Source organism: Apteryx rowi, unplaced genomic scaffold, assembly GCF_003343035.1.
Source record: "Apteryx rowi isolate R43461 unplaced genomic scaffold, aptRow1 scaffold_165, whole genome shotgun sequence".
Taxonomy (NCBI): Eukaryota; Metazoa; Chordata; class Aves; order Apterygiformes; family Apterygidae; genus Apteryx; species Apteryx rowi.
Genome location: NW_020447919.1, coordinates 920,043 through 944,559, shown reverse-complemented (window position 1 = coordinate 944,559; position 24,517 = coordinate 920,043). Strand labels below are relative to the sequence as shown.

Sequence of the window (24,517 nt, the reverse complement as noted above, 5' to 3'; positions counted from 1 at the left end):
CGCCCGCGGCAGCGCGGCCTGAGGGCTCCCCACCCCCGTGACCGGTAACGGCCGTCGCGGCCCGCAGCGCTTCGCGTCGGCCGGCACCGCTGCGAGGACGCTGCGCTGTGCGTTACGGCCCCGTGCGTGCGTCTCCATAAAGGTGTGTTTACAAAAAGCGCTTCGGTAAACGAGTGCCATTTCTTCTGCAGATAAGATCTTAAAATACAAATGTAGGCCTTAACCTGCAAACACTTAACTTGAAGCGCTTGATTAGGGCCGTTTAAGCCAATGGGGCTCCCCAGGCGCTTACATGTAAGCGTTTAGGATCAAAGCCCTTGGTGCCTGTCAAAAAAGCTGCTGTAGCAGAAGACAGTGAAGAATTTCCCTCTGATATACAACACTCTTCTAATATTCATGAACTCACTCCCCAAGTGAAAGGCTGTAATGCTCATGAGCTTTGCCAGAGTGTATCTTGAGGAGGGATTTAAAAGAAACGTAGGAAAATGGCTGTCCCTGCCAACCTGGCTCCTCCACCTGTTTATTTTCGGTGATTCGCTTGTGGTTTTTTCACTTGTATTTTTCAGTGCACAATGTAGATGATAATAAATTTTTGCAGCTGGGGCTGTGTCTTCTTCTATACACATCAAGAGCATTCCAGTAGGATGAAATAATATATTTATTATTAAATGGCTCAAACTGCTGCAGTTCTTGAGAGCCCTGATCCATGAAATAACTGTTTAAATGAAACAACACAACTAAATTATTACCATAGGGCTTCCTGTCTATCTCTCTTATTTCCTGTGGTTTCTGTATATTCTTGCTTTTCCTGTCCTATAAGCTTTGTGTCGCAGTCTGGGACTGTATCTCTAAAAGGAGATTATACACAGTGATTAGTAATTATAAATGTGTTGCTGTAAGTCATACCAGAAATATTCCATCCTCAAAGGGTAGTTGTTGCACCCTCAACATCTTAACCACCGATGTTTGATTTTCCTTTTTGCTTTCAGTGAGAGAGAGAAAGAGGTCTGCATGAGGGGGCTGATGTAAAAGTGCACTTTTAGGATTTGCATTTAGGTTTTGGGTTGATTCCTGGGAGTGATTCCTTCTCTCATTTTCTCCTATTACAATTAAAGTACTTCCCAAAACCTCTTTCCCATTATTTTTACCTGAATTAGCTTCTTTTATTGATCCTTCCACAGCCAAGGAGTAGAAAGATGAGTAAAAATGGGCCATCTTTTTTCACTGTCATCAAATAGTGAGAAGGATGGAGAAATCCTGGCATTGTTGTCCATAATCCCAGCTCAGAGGGAAAAGGAGAACACTCTGCTCGTCTCTCTGTCGTCTTTGCCTGAGAAGCAGTAGGTAAGAGCCAGTAAAGAGATGTAACAACAAAACTTAGAGCTCCACCTCCCAGTTCTCTGTAGCCAGCACAAATCTGTTCCTGGGTTTGAAATGCATCAGTACCCACTAGCCCCAGGAAAGGTATTTCCATCATACCCATCTTTTACATTATTTGCTCATATTTTGCATTATTCACTAAACGCATAATCTTTGTTTTCCTTTAGTTTGCAGCTTGAGGATTTTCAGATCATTTTTCCTCCCTCCTAGGGACTGTAATTGTAAATCAGGGAGAGGCTGGAGCTGAGGAGACCTGTGTTTCCCAGACCTTATAAACTATACTGGGCAAACTACTAGGCCCCATCCTGAAAGCACCCATGTCATCCACCTTGCATACTTGTGAACTCATTAAGTCTATTCAGGTGCTTGAAGTTCCACCTATGCATGTATCTTTATAAGGGTGGTATAATTAAAATAGCGTCAAAGTAAAGAACTTTTAACATTCAAGATGGGGATTGGTTATATATGAATGTCAAAAATAAACAGAATTATCAGATTATAACTTTGTGCTTCAGGGACTAAGCCAGTATCTAATGCCTAGAAAGGGGAATGAAATCTCATGTGAGGACAGATGACGCTTACCTACTGCTGAATTCTTTCACCTTCTGGTATGAATAGACCTTGAATCTCTTCCAGTGTGACAGTTTGGTACAATGCTTCTCCATACATGCAGAGGGAATGACATTATTTCTCCGTGCTTTGTTTTTCTAGTCTGTTCAGTCTGCATATTTTCTGGAGCAAGAACTGCTCCAGTGGTGTACTCAACATCACTGAAGTCTCTAAAATGCTATTATATTAAAATAATATGAAGAAATCACAAGCATATTCACATACTAATTACTGTAAAGTGGGGAGGGAAGAAAGTATGAGATTCCTTTGAAAAGCTGCCAGCACAGGTCCAAACACAAAAGGTATTTGAAGTGGGAGCACACTGTACCAGCCTGAAGGAATTACCAATATACCAGCTACCCTTGTTTATAAGCATGCTCTCAATTTTATTACATTTGTTTATTTTACTGAAGTATTTACCATTTTTCGATTCTGTCTCCTAAGGGTCCACATTGTATTTCAGTACCACTGGAAGGTGTTTTCTTCATTTAAAGTTTCTCTTTGTTGCTTTCCACTGTAGGCAGATAAATATGGACTGCTAATTAACAAAAAAACCTCAGCTTTTATTTCCTCTTCCCTTCTCAGTTAAAGGAGAAGAAAATAAATATTCTTAAGTTTCCATGAAGTGCTGTTTTTCAGCTGTTCTTGAGAAAAAATGTTCAAGCTTGACCCCGGCTTCTACATCTTTCTGTTTATATAGCCTGGCAGCAAATTAGTGCATACGGTGGGGTAAAAGGTAAGGAGATTATGAAAGAAGAACAGCAAGTAGCTGATGGCATCTAGCCTTCCACACAATTCCTGCTATGTTTTCTGCTGTTATATCAGAGACACTTGTTTTCATATTTCAAGAGCATAGGTAGAGAGCAAAATCTATGAAAACCCTGCGTTGGTAGGGTGTGCTTGCTTGGAAGTCATCTTAGCTGAGACATGTCCAGTGCTCTGCAAGTGTACTGTCAGAAGTTGCCCCAAGTTGCCTCAAATCTGCATGTATTCTCATACTAAGTTGATGCAAGCCAACAAAATTCAGCCTTTCTTGCTTAAATAAAATCTCCTCTCTGAACAATACAAGCCAACATAAAGCTACCAGCAAAATGCCACCCATACACATGCTCCAAAAACAGAGTAATGTTGGCATTTGCAAGCCCTGGGTCCTTACCCAGCCTTCTGCTGTTACAACCCTTGCAGTGGGGGCAGGCAGCACTGGCAAAAGCAGCAATGAACACACATGCTCCAGGGACACTGTGATGCCAGCTACTCACAACTCAACAAAAGTTCTGGCAGCATAACTTGCTAGTACAGACATGGTCTGGTAGTGCCAGTTCTCCTGCAGACTATGACAAGATTATTCTGAGCGGCAATATCTTTAACATACCTCAGAAGCRTTTTTGTTACGCACTGGTGGAAATGGTTACCACTTGAATCTCCTTATAAACTGTGTGACTTGCGGTGTCGCTGCTGGAGGACAGTGATTGGGCATTTGATGTAACACCAGAGATCCAAGGAGCCCACTCTGTCTATTCCTGTGGGCAGGCTTCAAGTAGCAGTTGGTCCAGCAATATACATGAAGGAATCTTCCTTCACCCTTGTGTTTACAAAGTGAAGGCATATGGATGCCTAGCAGCAATTATCGTATATTTGCATTAAAAACACATTAAATAATACTACTCTAAATAACTTTCCTTATGCTGAAGGGATTCAACTATAAACACTTTCCATCTTCATGTATATTAAATATCAGCAACTCTCTCCACAACAGGTATGTATCCTTTATTGGGATATTATAATATCCTAATATTTTGTGGTGATAAAATCCAGGTTCAAATTATTCACACATTTGTCCCAAACAAGTTTAAATCCATAGATACTTCTAAAAATACAAATAAAATACATCTTGGACATCTTTTTCATGCTTGGACATCCCCTGTCCAAGCATGAAAAAATAATTACTCCCTCGACAGGGCCGGGGTCTGGGTTGAAGTGTGTTAAAAATACTACAGACAGTCTTCATGTAGGATGGGTGGATAAAATACGCATCCAAAACAGAGGTGGAGGGATGGCAGAGCAGGAGTTTGATATCTGTAGGTAAGGACACTTTGGTCAGTCATTGCCCTGGAAAGGGGAGTGTTCCTTGAGCAGCAAATACTAGCCACAGACAGAAACTGAGTGCCAAGATAGTTTGTTGCTATCTGAACAGGTTTAGAAATGAGAGAGGTTTGTGCATGATGGCTTTTGAATGCAAAGAGATAACTCCCTACTCTGCGTAAGGGCTCAAGATTTGAGACCCAGTTTTACCAGTATCTCCTTCTGACTCGGTTTATCTACAAGACTCAGAATTTTGGCTGGCTGTCCAAGTCAAGTAGAAATAATATAGCATTATAGCACGTGCAAAACTGTGATTCTGCAAGACAGTCAATATGTGACTCACTGTCGAAAGTAAATTAGGTTTTGGAGCCTATCTACTGCAGACAGTGGAAAAAGTTGTCCACGTCTTCTGATCCTCTATGGTATAGTTAGAAGATGATGTGATTCTTACTCAAATTTGCAGTCTTTCAGTTCACTGTTTGAAAGATTTGATACACATACTGAAAAGTGAGATGATACACTAAGAGCTTGTGTAAAATCACATATTGCCCATTTAAGAGTAGATACAGTATTTCTTAGTGACTCTCAGATCTTTATGGACACATATCCAGGAATAGAAAAGAGAACACCAACTGCACTAGGAAAGCATGGGCACTGACCCAGGGATAAATGGAAGAGCAGGTCTGAGAGAAACTGAAAGAATCAAGAAAAAACAGTACTTGCAGCTTAAGAATCAGCATTAAAAAGTCTCAGCAGGAAAGGCTGAAGTAAAATTCTGCTTAGCCTTTAGTGATTGAATGTCTGTTATAAAAAGTACAGACTGGCAGAGAAAAGTTGATGATTTCTTACTGCCAGAGCTGTTACAAAAATCAAACCATGAATTGGGAAAAGTCAGATGGCTGAGCACCTGTGACCAGTTTTTGAGATGATAAAAAAAGCTTCAGACCCTTTGATGACTTGTCTGTAGGTATAAAATTCTCTTTTTTTCATTTTCAGGCTCTTTTTTTTTGATAAAACAACTTATGAACTGAAAAAGCAGGAAACCTTGTGCTCTTCCAACCTATGAGAAAAAAATAAAAGACTGAAACCTACTGGTTTTAAAGTCTTAACAGATATTGCAATTGAAGTTACTCAGTTCATTCAATTCAGTAACTACCCAAAATTCTGCCTAATAAGTAAGTTATTTTCAATAAATACATATGCTTTAAAGTCAAAACATGGTTTTGATGAACTTTGCTCTGATGTGTCTAATATATTTTTCCTAATAAGAAGGGCTATTTTTTGCATTCTTAATGAAATTCCAATTTCCATCAACAAACAGATTGAAATAAATGTTTATTTACCATTTTTCATAGAACAGAATGGAAAAACTACAACATAATATATGTTAAGCTATGTAATTGCATAAATATTTAGATAGCATATGCTCCTGCAAAGCAAAAGGAGGTACCACATTTAGTGACAAGTTAACAAGTCTTCTTGTTTACTAACCAGGGAAAACCAACCTTCTTTTGGAAAACAACTAAGAATATGCAAAACATGGTAAAAGCTGGTGACTTAAATCAAGGTTTCCTTCTGCTGCTTGAATTATAAGTAAAATCAGTAATTTAAATTTACTGTGACCCTCGGGGGAGTTTTTCCCATAAATTGCAGATAATGAAGATTTACTATAACTGTTTTTAAAATCTTCCACTAAAGGTATGAAGGTCACACAGCCCCTAACCTGGAAGCAAGGCTTCAGGCCAAAGAAAAGTTCTTCATTCAAGCTTTCCAGTCCGAACAGAAGTTAAAATATGCCATCAGCCATCTAAGACTCAGTCCCAGAAGCTGTTCCTTCACAAGACGGCTTTTTTCCTAGTCAGCATGAGCTCAGCTGGTGCTGTGAGCTGGTCCAGAAGGAAGTGCATGCTTAATTTTTTTCTTTCTCTTGCAAGAGACTCTTCTGTTAGTTCTGTGGTAATGAAAATTATAGGGATGAATGATGAAAACTGAACTTTAGACTGTTTTACATTCTTTCAGCACTGTTTAGTGTGATGGTTGTTGACTTCTCCTGTGCTGTTATATTTAGAAAGGGGAGTAGGAGGGAGATGAGTGTTAGTATTATGGGTTATGACACAAAAACATCAAAAAGAAAGTCTGTTCCCATTGCTCTTTGGTATCCTCTGGGGAGCTGCAGTATTTAGAGAGCTCTAGTTCCACTGCAGGAGCACAAAAAGATGGGCGCCAAGCTTAGTTCAGACTCAAAGGCTACATTGGGACATAGAGGGTGAGTGGGTAACTAGGACGCAGAACTTGTTCATCCACTGAGCTTAGTTTCCTACAGACATTCCTACTCCCTCTCAGTCAAGGCTGGGGCAGAACTGCCAGACTGGAGGAATTCTCTTGACTTGACCTTCAGCYGTGAGAGGTTCTGGTCTTCAGCCCCAGCCCAATTACAACACAATTTTTAAGCCACAACATTAACTTAAAAACTGAAAAGCTCTGCAAGCTGTGCCGTAAACACATTTAACTTCAAAGTAGTTGGGACTGGTGCAAGTTTGACAACTCCCAAGCATGGAGAAAAGAAATGGCGAGTTGCTTCAGTACCCAACAGCATGTCCCAGCTGCAAACCCCCAGTCGCACGTCACATCCATTCCTTTCCACCAAGCCAAGAGCTTTCCAAGTGCAATGCAACCCCCAAGTCTTTGCCTCCTGTTGCCCTTTCAGTACCTCCCAGGGAGAGCAGCAGGAGCACAGGGTAAGCCCTGCAGATACTCCACACATTTTGCTGTAGGAGTTCCTCTGCAAATCTGGGAGTGCAAATAACCAGCAGAAGCTGAGACTAGCAGCATCAGCAGCAGATAGCACAGCTCTCTAACTTGCTGGGTAGCAGTATGCAACTGAAAGAGTCTCTAGGATATGACACCAACATCTGCCCACTCTCCTGCATACAGATTCTCTCTGGAAAGAGCAAATCCAGTGTGATGGCAACAACTTGAGACAGCAAAATTGCTTGTGACTTCCAGGGGAAAACCTGTACTGTCAGGACAGTTTTTCTTTCTTCCTTTCTTTTCACTCACTCCAAATTCATTTCTCTGGTTCTACATGGTCATTCCCTTCCCCCTACCTGATTAGAAACTAAGCTCTAGCACTGCAAACCCAGGGAGAGATTTGCACCATCTCCACCCACATGGGAGGCTACTCTGCACATCTGATGCACATGTGAGATTGGTTCACAGGGGTCAGGGCAGGAGACCACGTTTCCATTTCTAGCTATACAGAGTTTAAGTTTTATCATTTGTTTATTTTTAAAGCAAAAATACACAACTAACTTTACTTCTCAGGGGAAGAAATCTCTACAGAGAATCTTTTCCACCAGCAGGGTTGAGTTACAGCCTCCTCCGCTTTCCACCCACACAGCTGAACCCAATGCCTGGTCATCAGAGGAGTCAGTAGGAAATAAGACACATGTGTCAGCAGCCCTGTGCTCCTGTGCCAATTCCTTAGCAAACCACTTCTACAGTCACAAACAATCCCAGGACCAGAACATGTGCCAGGAAAAGGGATACTTGCAGTCTCTTTTCATGGACAAACTGCATATCAAAGTCATGCATCCTGAACCAGAAGAAAGTTATAGACAGAGAATGCTCTAACAGTTCACAGCACTAAGTTTTCACATCAAGGTTCATCAGCAGTGCAAGAGCTTAAATGTAATGAAACTAATATTAAAAATTCATTAAAATTCTTTGTTCATAATGTTCATTAAAAATGGATATCAATATTGCAAATTCCTTGAAGGAAGTTATGCCAGTTTGATTAAGCAAATACTAAGTAACAAATATAACTGATTGCAAGTTCAAAAAAATTTTTTTGCTCTATTATTTCTCTGTAAAAATAAGCTTTCTATCTTAGAGAAGTTTTTTCCTCTCATTTTCCTTTTCCTTTCTCCCCGTTTGCTTACTTGAACAGAGGATATAATACTAAGTATACTGTTGTCATCCCCTTCACAGCAATACTTTAGATTTTATATTTATCTGGATACTTTCTTTCCTTACACAAAGGTTTCCTCTATTCCATATGTTGCTTAAAAATAGTTTTTGACATTTAAGACTGCACTCCTTAATCATTTCAATACACCAGTCTAGGGAAAAAAGGAACAAAATATAGCCAAAGTTATGAATGTACTATTCTCTTGTTAGGAAATCAGTTACTAACAAAAGGACAATTTACAGGGTTTTGTTCTTAATTTATCCAATTTCAATGAAGTGTAATGCTCAAAGAGAGAAAAACGAAGCTATGCAGCCTGTAAACATAGCTAATTTTAAAGCCAGAAAGCAGAAGAACCAGGATGTCAACTTCTGAAATTATTTTTCCATGAATAAAACAAAGGTGAGAGAGTTCTTTTAACATAAACTTTAGGTAACTTGCATTGGGCTTCATTTACAAAGAATCTAAAAGGAAGTAACCATTTGTAACCCAGAGTAAATCAAAGCAAATGGCATTTAGATAACTACTGTAGCGTATCAGTCACAAGGAAATGCCGTATCGGGTTGCTCAGGAGTTTCACAGTTGCTCCAGCAGCTCCAGTGGAGAACAGCCAACAGTCTTTAGGAAAAGCCATCCCAAAGATGCAGATGCCGCTGCAGGCATGAGGGGGAGCACCCACCGCTTGGCACTGGGATTCACAGCTGCCCAGCAACATCTATTAGTAGCCAGAGTATTGCTAGAAACACATCCAGGAAGGCAACAACAAAGGGGAGCAAAACTGAAGCCCAACTAATGCTAGGAAGTCTCAGCGCAAGAGAAGGGCATTCAGCTGCTGCTTTCTTTTGAATAACATTGCTAGAAGATGGATATCTGCATCAGCCTGTTTTTCAAATTGATGAAAACTGAACCGATTGTTTATAATCAAGATGATAGCTCTGTTAGAATTTTACTCTAATAGTGTAGTTTGGCATTGAAATCAGAAAGGAAAAGAGATCAAAAGATAATGAATGTTATTAGCATGCCTACTGCATGTTAAAAATGTTTCAAGTTTCTGTTTGGGAGGGTGGGAGGAAGGGGAGGACTGAGATGCTTTGTGAAGTATGTGTACATAGCTGAAGTGTTACACCTCTTCTGCATATAACAGAGAAGGTAATGGATGTGTAGGGGAAAAAAACAAGAACAGAGGTGAAATAGAGCTGAAACACTTTACCGTTGCTGCTTGTAAGCAGATGCAGGAGGAACCAGAAAAGCATAGTATTTGATAGCCAGGATAATTAGAACAGATGTCTATGGAGGGTAAAATGGCCTGTACATTAGGTATAGAGACAGTGTAAAATTCATAAAGAAAAAAGATCTTAATGTCAATTTGCTTTGTGAAGGAGGAGGAGATAATTTATCTGGTATTTAATATTTATAACTATACTTACAGTGATATTCATTATACCCTTAAAGAAAATTCAGATCTACCTTAAGCAAAGTGGGCTTCAAAAAACTGGATGTCAGACTATACAAATAAAGTATTAGTTTAGGCATGGTAGACTTTATTTTGGCACTTTAACAAATGCTTTATTTTACAGCAGTGGCACAGCATTTGCCAGAAATTTTCTTTTCTTGGCACAGTTATTTCAAGCAGTTATTTTACTAATTGAATTTCACTAAATATTGCACAATAAGATATACCTGTTAAATTCTTACCCTGTTTTTACTTGTTGAACTTGTATGGCTCTGAAAAACTGCCAGTAAATGTAAGTAATTTAAAAAGCAATATATTAAATATTTTAGCGCAGGATAGCTTTCATTTTTCCTAAATGACCACTGAACTTGGGACAGCAACAAATACAAGTTATGCAACTTTTATCCAAAGAGCTACCAGATCTTATTTACAGTACATTGCTATTTCTGAGAACCAGTTCAATTCGACATTCTGAACAGCTATTCTGGAAATTTCAAAATCAGAAAAGTGAGAGTTAACAGACCAGAAGACGAAGCCATTTGTCTTACGAAGCATAATATAGGGAGGCAGACTATCGTCTTCTCCACATGTCCCTCTATCCAATACCTATCTGTGGTCTAAGCAACAGAGCCTTTTCTCTTCTACTTGGAATATTTCTTTCTTCTCTTATGAAGATACTCCACTTGTTTCAATTCTTCTGCTGGAGTCCGAGCAGAATAAAACAAAATTCTCCAAAAGGTAGGGGAAAACAAACCCAAACAACAAAATCAAGAACTGATATACATAATAAATGAAACTGGGTACTCCTTTKAATTTTACAGTACTGAAAACAACTTGCAGGAAGAACAGGTCTGTGTCAGTTCTGCCATTAAATATAATGCAAAGGTTGAATGACTCATAATTCATACACCAGATGTAACACTTAAACATCCCAGGTTTTCCCTGCCATTTCAGCAATAAATCTGGTCCAAGAATCAGCCTTATCAACAGCTTTTTTCTTTCTTTTGGTCTTGATTTCTAAGATCTAATAGATGTAATTTGTGACATTAAAACATAACCAAGTAGTCATAAAATGAAAAATGTACAAAAGTATATCACAATGGAATTCTCAGAATTAGGCCACATGATTTATTCAGTAGTGTTTATGTTCCCAAATTACAATTATGTCTGTCCATGTAAGACTACAAAAGTTACCATTAGAATTGTCTGTGCTTATAAAATACCAACATTTTCTTTTACTGTTATATATTCATTAACACCAGTCTGCGACAAGTTACATATAATCATAGGCACTTCAAAGGCTTTAAAAGACGTTTACAACTTAAATGCATTTTTAAAGAACAAAAATTTAAACCCCTACTTGTACCTTCAAATTGCAAATAATTAACAAATACAGTGGCCATAGAAATCTGCAGCAACTTCTCAAAATACTGTTAGAGTCTTTGGGTTTGCTTAGGTTTGTCAGTAGCTTACTTCAAATCTTCCTTACAGAAGATTTGTTTAGTAAGAATACGACTATACAGTTTGTAGTAATAATCCAATTTTACACATTAATTTGCTGTTACAAATCTCACTGAAGCTACAGGTACGCTGAGGAACAATGCAAAGTGTAAAATTGATATTCTGACACTTAAATTCATACAAAGTGGAGGTTAAAGTTTACATAGCTGAAAAATTACATTTACACTAAAAGTTACTGTTATCTGAATTATCTGAAGACAAATTGCACCATGACAACTACAAAAGGCATTTTTTTTTGGAAACAGATAAATTAATGAAATAAAAACTAACTTGTAAGATCAATTTGAGACATGCTGACAAAAATTAAACAACTTTCATTGAACCATAGGATAAAACAATCATTTTCATTATTTTATATTTATGCATAAAGTTTTAAAAATGATTCAGTGAACATCAATGGTTTTATAAAATAATGCTTTGCCACTGTTATTCACAGAACACTGCAAATGTTAAGTCTTAATTTTACATTTTTAAAGGAATACATGAAAAGTTTTAAATACAATGGGATTTTTATCATAAAGGTGCCATAATGGCTCTTGAATGAAAAAACAAAAAATCTTCATTATTCTATGCAAAAGCTTTATTTAAAAAAGTTCAGTGATCTCATAAATAGAGACACTAAATAGGAATTTTATGCATAAAACTCCTTAGTAGGTGCCTTTTGATAGGCAGCACTAGATGGTTTACGTTCACCAAGATCGTAGCTGCCTTCATCCTTCTTTCTCATGCGATATACCAGCAGCAGGATAAGGAAGATTGCAAAAAGAAAACCGATAACTCCACCAGCAATAACAGCTGTAATGAAAGAAACAGAGATTCACAATATGCCAGAAGAACAGGTTCAGCACCATGTTTCTTCAACTCACACAATGAGTTTACCATTATTTCCGAATTACAGAAAATGGCACCCATTGAGCAACTGTCTCGATTATTAGTACCCTGAAGTATGTTCTCAGAATGTCTGTTTGTTTTTCTGAAGGAAAACATTTAAAAGGACATTCCACCTAAGAGTTAGCAGTCCAGCAACCCACAGTTCTAAGAAAATAACAGGAACAGTTCAAAAACCTCAATTAATAGAGCTAACAATATTGCCAGAGCATGAAGTAGTCTTCATTTATAATAAAACCTAACTTCCTTTCAAACTGCTTTTTCAACAGTTAAGATGTAACCTTCTCAGCCTTAAGAGGACTATTTTGTTACACTAGCTAAAAAATGGATTATCCCATTTCTCCATCAGTTTTTACTCTGTGACTGTAGGCTAAAATGAATTTCCTAATGATGAGTAATAGGAGAGAACATTTCATGTAACTCTAGAAATAGAAGCAATACATTCATCACGTACTTGCTAGTATGTAGAAAGTAACAACTCCAACTAAACTTCAAAAGCAAACCTGCATGCTTTCACTGATGTGGCTATTAATGCTATTTTTATCTCAACATTTCCATGCTCAGAGAAAGATCAGGTCCAAAACTGTGTGGCCTTTATTCCCTTTCTTGGTTCCCAACACCCCCTCCTGGGACAAAAGGGGAAAGTATGCCTATAAACACAGTTCTTAGGCCAAAAAAAATAAAAATAAATAAATAACATTTAGAAAAACSCACTGGAAAACAGAAAGAAAAAAAAAGCTACTGGCACACTCACTCAAGCCCAAGTGCTCTCTGTGAAACTGGTGGCCAGCCTGTGCCTGGGTTATGTATGGAAATGCATCCTCCGTATCCTGATGACAGTGATCTCCCTGCCGCTCCATCCCCTTGTCTCCCTCTCTGTCCATCGCTTCCTTTCCTCCCTCCCTCCCTGCAGTCGGCTCCTCCCAGGCAGTGCCCCTCTGTGCTCTTGGGAGTGGGAAACACATTTCTGCACCACAGGTATCAATCCAAATTGCAACTCCCTTTCTGAGCTGTGGAAGGTCCAGATACTCAGTAGGCAGTATTCAGCTTCCAGGTGTCAAAACAATTAGCTACCGACTTAGCTATTAAATAACTCCAAAAGATGCCCATCTCATTCTCCTCAAATAAACCACTGGCTACTCCACAGAAATGTTTGATGCTTTAAGAACCTACCAGCAAAACATAAATATTGACATTTGCATTATTTGATATGGATCACCACTCTATTTTCTGTCATTTCTGGTAAAAGGGACCTTGGCAAAGTACGCCTTACCTGCCAGAACTTCTGTTCTCTGAAAAAGGTTTTCTGAATGCTTCTCAGTGAACACATCAGTGTCATCTCCTGGCTCATCACTATTTTTCTTGGCATCTGTCTCAGACCTTTCCTCTTTATCAATTTCTTCAGGTGACTGTGGTATGAAAAGGAAAACAAGCATGTTTTATAGACCAAAAGCACCGCAAGTCTGCACAGTCACCACTAGCCATGGGCAGCCAGAAAGCTATGGCTCTACACGCATACTCCACCATATCAATGAACACAGCAAATGGGATGTTTTTTGACAGCAGAAAGCTGTACTAAACATTGTAAATGGATCCAGTGGTCATCATGATGTCAGAATGAAAATTTTCACCTTTGAGTTTTGTCTTTTAGGTTCTTTCCCCTGCCTTTTTTCTGTGTATATAAAACTGTGCTGGATTAAGTCCCAAGTCAATGCTCTGGGTAAGCAGAGTGACTGACTGTAAAGCTCCATGTGCATTTTGAACAACCATCAGCTCAGTGGACAAACCTTTAGGAAGGCATCACTTGGGAAACAACTTTTCTTCCCTAACTTTGAGTATCAACAACATTAGAGAATAATCTAATCTACACTATTTTAAGTATCTACTTTACAATCAATAAAAAGACATGACATGTCATTGTAAAGGGGATTAGGCCATCTACAATGCAAGTATGTAAACTTAAGTGAGATGACTCCCACTCTGAAATGCTACAATTCTCCTGCATCTTTCCTGTTCAAGTTAGTGCTAACAGACCCAATAAAAAATCCCATAGTTTTACCATAAACACAGTTGGAGGACACAACTGGCAGAGATATGAGGATTGGCAGAGATAATGCAGAGGTTAACAAAAAGTACAGTTTAATGTAAAAAAAAAAACAAAAACAGCAACCCCCCCCCCCAAACCACACTTTACGTGGGGAAAGAACACTATCTAACAGCTTAAAACCCCCCAAAGTATATTTAGCAAATAGCTGTTAAATGCTGCTAGTGTTTATAAGTATAATGGCCTTTAAATGAAATAACAATGCTGAAATTAACACATCAGAAACATTACGCTCAGAACACCCACGAGGGTAACTTAGAAATTGGTGGTAGAAGAAAATTCTGAAATATTACATGGAACCTGGGAAGTATTCAAAATACAGTTAAACCAAATAAAGYTTTCCTTTGAGAGGGAAAGTTTCACATAGAATTTTAGATTACCTCTTTGAGAGCTGTTAAAAAAAAAAAAAGGTACATCACTACAAGTTGAGGCAAAGGCAGCAGAAGTTGCTAATATAAACTGAAGAACAGCAAGAATAAATGTTTTCTTGTTTATGTATCTCTTTTTGTGCACGTGAAATCCAGATGTCACTATCCAGACTTTCTACTGGGAATGAAAGTGTCTGAGCAGCTCTGCATTCATTTAACTGGCTGKAATAACATTAAGTGAGGGCTTTTTTTTATAGATGTAAATCAAATACAGTTAACATCAAATCAACAACAGGGCACTGTAGAACCATTTTAAACGGTGTTGCTGCTTTACCCCCGCACCTTTGTTTGTGCTGGCATCTTAGTTTGCATTTTCATTGTGGTCGTCTCAGCTTTCGATGCATCACTAATTGTTGGTATCTTTGGAAGCGTTCTGGATGTTGTTATCACTGCACTTTCCTCCTCTTCTTCAGCACCTGAAGACAAAAAGGTTGACATGTCATTGAAGTTCAAAATTCTTCTGCAGCTATTATATTTTTTATTATAATATTGTTGTAGGAGTGCTTGCACAGCCCTTCTTTGGCAAATGGCCTAGATAACCACACCTATTAAGATGAAAATAGGAGTGCAAACTGTGTGCCCCAAACTGTCAGGAGGATTTGCTCTAACTGATCATATTGAAGAGGAAGATGACCATCAGCTGGTTTAAGCAGCAGCCAGGAAATTACAAAGATGCTTCTGAAATGAAAAATGAATCCGACTAAAAGAAGTATAAAAGAAATATGAAAATCTGCAATGAGGAGAGAGACTCTGGAAAGGAAACAGCAGCAGTCGGGGCTGGCATAACCCAGTCGGAAGGGGCCCCACAGCATCAGGGCTCTGCCTTGGCCCAGCAGTGCAGTGCCTGCAGGGTGCCACGGGCCACCACATCCAGCTCGCCCACGGACAGCATGGGCACACCGAGAGGACCCGTGCTCCCATGCGCAGGGACACCCCAGGGGCTCACTCACCAGTGTCCAGGGTGGCGTGGGATGGCACAGAGTGGGGCACCCGCATCTCCCATGGGAGGGGTGTGCAGGCAGGGGGTCCCACACACTCAGACAAGGGGTGCCTGTAACCCTCATGGCCTGCAAGGGGGATGTGCGTGTGCACATTAGTCCATGCACACACTCATGTTGAACTTGCTGGGATTAGCTACAGAAGCGAGTTTAGAAATGTGTAGTTCTATATTACCATTTTTTAAGTGGCTAGTATTGTGCTTTTTTGCTGTACTCCTGAGATTGATCCTGAACAACGTAGTTCAATGATTACCTCTTAATTACATATCATTAATAAAACCAATAAACCGCTGCAGTCCTGATTTGGTTTAAACTATGTGAACTGAACAGTTTTTCCCTTCAATACACTGCTTCAACAACAGTAACAACAAAAACTCTTCTGCCTGTTTATAGCAAACCTATTTTGCCTCTGAACATAAAAAGACAAGTAGTTGCTATCTACTACTCCTACAGAAAGATTGCTATTACTTTATGCTTTGGTCACTAGGAATTCACATCTTTTTTTTAAATTGCACATAATTCAAAAGCCTTTTTCTTTTGAAATAAAGGGTAAGGGGACAAAAAATTCCCTAAAGATGACCTTTAATTTAATTTCCTCCATGCTCAAAGCCCTCCTCAAGCATTAAGGCTCCTTTAGAATAAGATAATGGACATGACTAATAAATATCCTTTAGTGATATAAGAGGGAACGAGAGGCAGACAATAGACAAAATTATTGCAAGGGCTGAAAGAGGAAAAGATCTATTGGACCATTCCTCAGGAATCTCAATATCTGTTCTGTTCATTGCAGACACTGGTTACCCAAATAACTATTGGGTAATATGTCTAGCAAATACTCATGTAAGTAATTCCTAACAAATAAAAATATAGCCTCTTACAACAGAGTAGTGTGACTCAGTCATTCCAAATTGACTTTTATCTTATTTTCACATGAAAATAAAACAGGCWGAAAACCCAAATGTAATAACAAAATCTGGAACTCATGATTAAGAATTATACACGTTTGGCTTTGAAAGAAGGGGTGTTAACAAGAAAATAACTAAGACAACTCCTGCACTGTAGAAAAGCTCATTTGGAAGAATTAAGAAGGTAGTATATTAAAGCTACTAATACTGAATAATAGTAGAAGAGCCTTAAAAAATACTGAAATTACATGCAACCTTACATAATAAAGACCTCACACAACATGAATCAGACATCTTCTGAAATACTACTCAAAGATCGAAAAACAACATCCTGCTTCAAAACATAGATGGGGAAAGGCATCCAGTAGGAAAATTTTCCTGGCTATGCCTCAGTATTTTTCTTTGAGAAGCATGGGCCCAGTGGATAGCTCAGCCTACTTTACCTTCCAAAGTTCCTCCAAGTTACATCAGACTTTCACAGTCAAGGAAATTAAAACTGATAATCAGATCAGACCTGATAAAATACTCTTTGAGAGGAGAGAACTTTTTTTTTCCTTTCTACAGAATGATAAAATCCATTTAATCACAACCGATCCCTCAAATCCTTAAACGCCACCTCCAGTTTTGCCAATAGTTGTGTCTGCCACGTAAACCATTTTTTGTACTCAAAAAAAGGAAAATTACTTAAGAAAAAGCCATATTTTTCTGTGTTTTATGCTAAAGTACACAGGCAAGTTACAATGGGACCTTCATAGCAATGTATCTGCATAGGTGAGGATCTGGTTCCTCTTCTAAAAATAGGGATCCAAAATAAGACAGGTCTATTTTCTTCCCTATATAATATGAGATGCTATAAATTCTTCATCTTTCACATGGTACTGCTGCACAAACAAGTCTGGACTCTGGTCCCTGCTGCAGGGACTTTTTATACATTTTGCATCACAGATTCATTGACCAGGACCAGAGCTGGGACCAGAATTTGGGACTCTCAGCATCCTAGTAGCTGCCTACATTCAGTCTCCCCTGTGCTTGTTCCTCTTCCTCCTTCCATAAATCTTGCACTCCTGGGAAATGCAGCCTGTACAGAGGAGACAAGACATAGCCTCATCCCAGCCTGTTGCTTGGAACATTCTTCCAGACAGTGAGAGTTATAGGTCTGAACCTCCGGCTAAGGAGGATACAGATCTCAAGTCTCAACATTTGGGTGACTAATCTAACCCCTGGACTAGTCACTGGACTTCCAGCAAAGGTACCAAACTCTTCCATACGGCTTCAGAGGAGGTCTGACAACCCAAAGAACACTGAGGCACCTATCATTTAGATGTGCCTAAGGTATCTGCTCAGACACATCCCTACAGCTACTGCTTCTAATTAGCTTTATCTAGATAGGTTTCTGCTTGGCATGAAGTAGGTTTAATAGGAGAAAGCCATTTCCCTTCCTAAAGGGATGGGAATCTTCTCAGAATTGTCCATAAATAGGACTGAGGGATCAGAAAAAGCTCTCTAGCTCTCCCTATAACATAGCAATAGAATTTTACACAGTATCATGTTCTCKACAAGGTAAAAACAAAACCAAAAAACCCTGTGTCCAAAGTATGAGAGGAAAGATAAAAATTCTGCAGAGTGGTATGGACATAGCTTCTAACTAGGTTGTTAGGAGGAATACTAGGAAATGGTCAGAGTTCATTCCATCCTTTTGAAAATGCTGTTACATTTTTAGAAGGCTTCTGGAACCGGCCAGCTTGGCTGATGTTGCTGGGTATTAACTGCCTCCATCCTCTCTAAAAATAGATACTTCCCTCTTAGGGAGAACACCACAAGAACCCTGCAGCAAGTAGGTTCATATCCATCTTTGAGGTAAAGAGTTGAGAGTGCTCAACCATCACACATCTGTTTTCTATCTGCCACAGTTTCTTTAGGATGACCAGATACTATCTTCATGGTGGTCAAAATTACTCTAGATTGTGCTGCACTGTTGGAAATACCTAATACATCCCTCAGTGATGCGTCCTATTATCAGCTACCCCTTGGATAACAGGAACTCAAATCCTTCGTCAAACTCTTGCTGCTTGAGGAAACTTGTCAGCAAATCAAGACTGTGTGCCAGTTTAAATAACTGTACACTAACTACAAAGACAATTTAAGAAATTTTACACTACCAACTATGGTGGTAGTTAGCACTCTTACTTGCAAGGCAGCTAGTGAATAACTCTTCTTGCCAAACAAATCCAATCATTTCACCCTATCTTTTGTGTTTGGCATCACGTTTGCTTGCTATTGCATATCTCACTCTGGGAGAACTGCCACCACAAGAAAGCTTGTCATAAGGTGGGCACACAGTTACTCAGCATTTCTTTCATACCTTCCATCTCTAATCATCAATGTGACATGTACCAGAATGTGCTAGATATTTTCAGCTGGCTTACCTCACCCTCATTCCCACCAAAATCTTCCAACCCAACCCTTAGTCAGCATAGTGTTAGTCAACCAGGGATAACACTGTGAACATACTACTAGTGTCCTATCAGAGAACTGAAGCTGAAAGGAATGGGGACTGTGCAAGGATGTTGTCTCTCTTGATATTCTCACTTGAGGAGAAAAAAAATCCTTGAAGAAATAAATAAAAGGATGAGCCCTAACTCTACTTAAGTATAGGATTCCGTCCAACACARTAAAAACAATTAAAACAGGATCATGATAGGTTTTTATGTTAAAGAAGCTGGAGAACTAGGCAGTCATATCATGAAGCATGGTTGGGGCTGGCATAGCAGGTGGACAGAAGAAGCCCTTGCTCCAAGCCAATCCAAAAGGCACACATGACTGAGGCTTTGGGAAGCAGAGAAATTAATATTTGCTCTGCTGCCTGCATTAAGTGAGGGAAAGTTAATGAGGAGAGCTGGTGTCCCCTGTGCAGGGCCTGGCAGCGCACACTCCTACCACGCCAGAAGCCCCAAGGTCCACTGCCTGCGGCTGCCCCCAGACCAGCATTCAGCACCGTGGAGAGCACTGGGGCCAGGCCCCAGGGCCAGCCACCACCAGGGACCAGTGGCTCCCCCGCAGGGCCCAGGTGTCCCCCCCCAGTTCTGCACCGCACCACCCCTGGGAGCCAAAACACCCTTTCTGCTTTAGGACATGACTTTGGTTTCTGGTTAGGCCAGGAGACTTGCTTTTGCATTTCTTGGAGTTCTTCCCCTGTCATCATAACTTTCCTCAGATTTCTAAGTTTCCAATTACAACATCAGTCTAGACCTACTTTGTCCTAAGGTAACCAAGATAGTTCTGAACTTAGGCTCCAACTGACTGAGAAATAGTTGTTTTGGGGAACAGAAGAAGGGGAAGGAAAATCTTCACGGGATTCTGATATTTATTGCATAGACTTGTCTACCAGGAATAATTTAATATAAGATCCAAAAATTGGATACATTTCCAAGACACTTGTACATAAATCTAGTAGAGATGGTGCCTTTGCTGAACATAAGAGTAGTCATGCTGCTCAGCGGTTACTTCCCAAGTATCTGCAAGACCAGGGTTCCATTAAGATCTTTTATGACGGGGGAAAAAAAGTTAGTTATAAAAGCATTTCAAGTTGCCTATAGATAGGAAAACTTATGCTAACTCTTTTATTGTGCTATATACAAACTTCTACACTAAAAATAGTAACGACATGGAGACTGAGGAGTCTCTGCAGGGATAAAGGCTGTTAGACAGAAAAAAATGGACTAATAAATTCACTACAGCCTTTCTGCTGTCAATACAGGACAGTCAGGAAGCAGTCTTGACTTCTTCAAAAACTGTTGACCAAAGGATTCTGACTGAACACTTGGGCAAGTGAGCATCAGTAGATGAATGTACATGAAGGATAAAGAGACTATGAAAGAAAAGAGCACCTTTTTTGATCTTGAAAAAAGTCCTTGGCCAATTTTTAGCTTGAAATGTGTCATGCTTACAGTGACATTTGTCCCCRTTAATGCTGCTTGCAAACCTGCAAGGGCATTAATGGTGATCCTGAAAATCTGTGTTTATCTCCATAGGTCTGGTGGCAGCTAACAACTTCCACACCAGGGAAGGGAGTCTGCATGTTGTCATCTTGGATCTGTTCGCTTGGAGTGGAATTACATAGCAAGAAAACCACTCTTGAGTGAGAAGTCTCTTCCAGCTAGGAATATTGCATCCCTGAGCATCAAGCAGAGAGACAGACATTCAACACGATATGAGGGGAAAAAATAGCACTAGTACATGTGCAGGACATCTTCTGGATCATAAAATGAGAGAGCAGTAAATATATCTCGTCCCATCCTCACAGACAAATTCTGTGATGATGAGTATGGGGGAAGGGGATGACAATTTTCTTCCCTCTAGAAATTTGTCCTCAGGAGAATAAAACTGGGTTCACAGATTGCTCAGAAGATTATTTGAAGCTGGACTTCTTCCATTGTTCAAAAGGATTAGATTTTGGTACTGTCACAGGAGCCTCTCTCTAGAGGGGCATACAGGGAGCCTCAGTCTACAACAAGAATCCTCATAAGAAAGGAACAGAGGTTGCCAGAGGTAACACGAGGATGCCAGAGCACACAATTTCCTTAGTGCATGTTAGACACTCAAACTTCCATCTATGGCTCATGGCTGACCACAGGGAAAGAGAGAAGAGGAAGCCAAGATGTTACTGTTGGTCAGGTCTAAAGGCACTTTTTTGTCCTTCTGGTTCCACTTTTACAACTAAGATGGGTTAAGAAAGACTGATGCCAGTTCTTGTATAATGCTTTCCACTTAAAAGAATGGCTGCATTTTGAATCATCTGTATTAGAAAAAGTCAATTTCTGAAGAGAGAGGAAAAAAGAAAAGAGATCATTTTCCATACCTCTCTTTATTGTCAGCCTGTCTCCTTTCCTGAAGTTTACAAAGTCACCAGCCTCTGAAGACATGACAGAATGGGATGCTGACTAAAAGGGCAATTTTCTCAGAGATCAGAATTTTCCTTGGACAGTGCTGGGAACTGGACCAAATTACTGAATTGTTAAATTAAATTTTTTCATGTGAAATTTCCCTCAGAGAAGTCTAGGGGTCCAGCAAAGGGGTCCAGTCAAGCCACTGATAACACTGACATGTCAAATTCACCCTCAGAGGATTCCAAAATGCAAGATATCACTCAGGTGCCAGTGCCCAGTGGGCCTGAATCTGCCCAGCAGCAGAATCAGACATCTGCAGAATTAATTTTAACATACCTTTGAATCTTTGCAAAAAGGAAAAGCCAAAATCCATACAAGAAATCTCAGTCATGGCTTACAAGAGTAACAAAGCTAAGGCCCTGCAAGAAGGACTTATACTTAAAAATTCACAAGTAGCTATAAACATCAAAAGACAGATTACAAAAAGTGCAATAACAAACAAATAAATAGTACACTTGGAAGATAAATGGGATTTCCACAACCACTCAGCAAATACTAACAGCAATAAGGAAATTTCTCTTTCAAAACTACAATAAAATCCCATACTTAACTTCTAATGATTGTAGTCTCCCAGCTACTCTAGAAGACATTTCGCAAAGAGGCTGTCAGAGAAATGACTGATGAGGTTTCACTGACAGATTTTTGAAAAATTATGAGCTAGCTACAAGCCTCTAATGAATGTTTAAATTTGAGAACTCAGTATGTTATGTTTATGAATTTCTTTATCCACGATACTGATGTAATTAACTCAGAGAAAACTCTCATGTTGTGGCAATATCTAGAATTCTAAATTTAAAAGAATAACAACAGCAGAGAAATCGACACTGACTATATTTATCTGAACCTGAATGCATATAAGAGAGAAGAAGATTGCTGCTGCAATGTTTTCATAAAGACTGCTAAATTAGGATTATGCTATGGGAGAAGTAAGCCTTCTATAATCCTTACTTCTAAACTCCAGGGAGAGCTGCACAGAAACAAGGAGGGGCAGCAGAAAGAAAATAACTGGGGGGAGGAGGGAAAGAGTGAAATGATGCAACTAAGGAGTAACAGAAAAGAGCAGAAAGCTAATATTTAAAAGCCAGCCCGCAGAGGTGCTTAGCAGTCTGTAAATGCAGAGCCAAGTACTCCAGATTCTCACCAAAAGAATCACCTCCAACTCATAAGGGAAAACCGCAGAGCTTTTACCCAAATTTTTAAATTACTTCTTACACTTTTTAAAATCAAATTGTGACATGTTGTCTCACCTGAACCTGACCCAGAAGAATAATCATCATCATCAATTGGATAGACGCCTGATGCTTCTTCAACAGAGCTGTTGTCAAGGTATAAATCTTTATCAGAGGTCAAATCTGCTCTCTGGAAAACAGATGAGAGTGAATGGTTAAAAAGATAACGGTTCTCCAGTCTAGCAGTCTCTTAATCTTCACTCCTATTTCAAAAGTTAATGTTGGCACACTGAACAGTTTATAGTTTCAGTTTATGCAACACATTTGTCTAAGGTGTTAAAGAATTTCATAAAAATTATAGCTTTAAGAAAAAAACCCAATCTGCACAATGAAAACTCAGAAACCACCCAATATGTAGGAAGCAATGCCCTTTCAAATCACACTTCATCTCATTAAATGCATGAATGAATAAATAGGATTTGCAATATACTTTGAAGAGCTTTTGTGACAAGAAAGAAGCAAATCCCAAGACTGAAACCCTTCTGTCAATATATCAAACATACAAAACTAAGGACTGCCATCTGAAGTCAGTCATTTGATCTCAAATGAGAAGCAACAGGAGTACATATCAAAAACCATCTTTGACGTACACCAGGCCAAACCTCAGTAAACTCTTTGTTAGTTACAATGAACAACTGGGACTATAGATTACAAATATTTAAAAGACAATGTTGTTGATTAAAGATTATGGCATTTCCAGCTGGATCAGAAAGCACGACTCTAAAATTATGCTCAGACAAGATGCTACAATTCTTAAGTTAATGTACCTCTCAAAAATTAGCTATAGCTTCAATAAGCTAAGAAGTTTGATTCTTCTGACCTGCACCACCTTTTTTAATGTCCAGAAGTATTCCCTCACTGAAGAGAGTTTCTGCTAAAATGAGCTGATAATAGAACAAAGTATCGGTAATTATTTTAGGCTGACTAAACACTTCAGGCTTTGAAAGACTAGAAACTATCTTTCTCCATAGCAACTTGCGCTTTCTCTACAGAGTATAAGCAACCTTATGGCAGCCATGTATCTTTGATTCTTTCGTAATAGAAGGAGTAGGGGCAGGTACTTTCGTTTACCAGCATTTCTGTGAAAGCCTGTTTGCCATGACTTGTTAAAAAAATGGAAAAGTGTGCCAATTGTAAATGGAGTTTTAAGTCAAAGAGCAGTACTATGCCAAAATGTGTCTACCGAATTCAATATAATCTCCAGAATCTCCTGCTCCATTCTGAGTCCCAAGGTTTCCCATCTGTGGTTTCTTTTTACTACAAGACATTGATTGGCCATTTTGTTCTACAGAACATTTGCTATTGCTTTCCTAAAGGGGCACCAAACTGTGGAGGGGGTAACACTTCTATGCAAAGACCCAAACCTGACTTTCTAAGGTAATTTTTTTTCCCCCAGAGGTCCTAAAAAATTGAGGACATTTGCATTTGTGACTTTTTTTTTTCAAGTAGACTTTTGATAACTGATTACTCTTCCAGCCTCCTAGAGTTCCTGTTGGCTGTCTCTATAGCAGAAAAGCATTCTTCAGTTTGATTTAAAATATAAAAATCTTCTTCTCAAGGAAAGCAGATAGGTCATCCTGATTAACAAATATATTTTAGAATAAGAGACTTTCGCACTGGAGATACCTAACACTTTTCTGAACAGCTCTGAAGTAAAGCAGCATTATCCTACTTTTCTTCTAAAGAGGAAAAAAAACCCAACATAATACTTGATCAAAGTCTGCTCTTGGTACTGCAACTTTTACCTGTGGGATATGTTGAAAAGAACTGCTGTTTTTAGTGGGGGGAACTGTTTGTTTTTGGCTTTGTTTTTGTTTTTTTTAAGACAGGTTAACAAAAATCTTGCTTTCAGCTGCTGCTTCTGGTTCACACGGTCTGTCTGAAACTGGCAATAGTCCAAAGCAGAAATTCAAGATGATGTCTGGCCACGACCAAATGACTTAATTCCTTTGCAAGATGTCTCCAAAGGAAGCACTGAAGTGCCTTGGTAGGTGCATAGTTGGTATT

At 39.2% G+C, this 24,517-nt stretch overlaps 1 protein-coding gene across 1 annotated transcript; it reads right to left on the bottom strand.

Moving 5' to 3' along the window:
* Positions 1–9,558: 9,558 nt before the first annotated feature.
* SDC2 (syndecan 2) lies at positions 9,559–23,778 on the bottom strand. The gene is made up of 5 exons (XM_026060158.1): positions 23,694–23,778; positions 22,529–22,699; positions 14,715–14,848; positions 13,174–13,309; positions 9,559–11,807 (listed from the first exon to the last, which is right to left on the bottom strand). Exons 1-5 carry the CDS (start codon positions 23,776–23,778, stop codon positions 11,644–11,646), a joined length of 690 nt encoding a protein of 229 aa, XP_025915943.1. The 3' UTR covers positions 9,559–11,643.
* Positions 23,779–24,517: the final 739 nt, after the last annotated feature.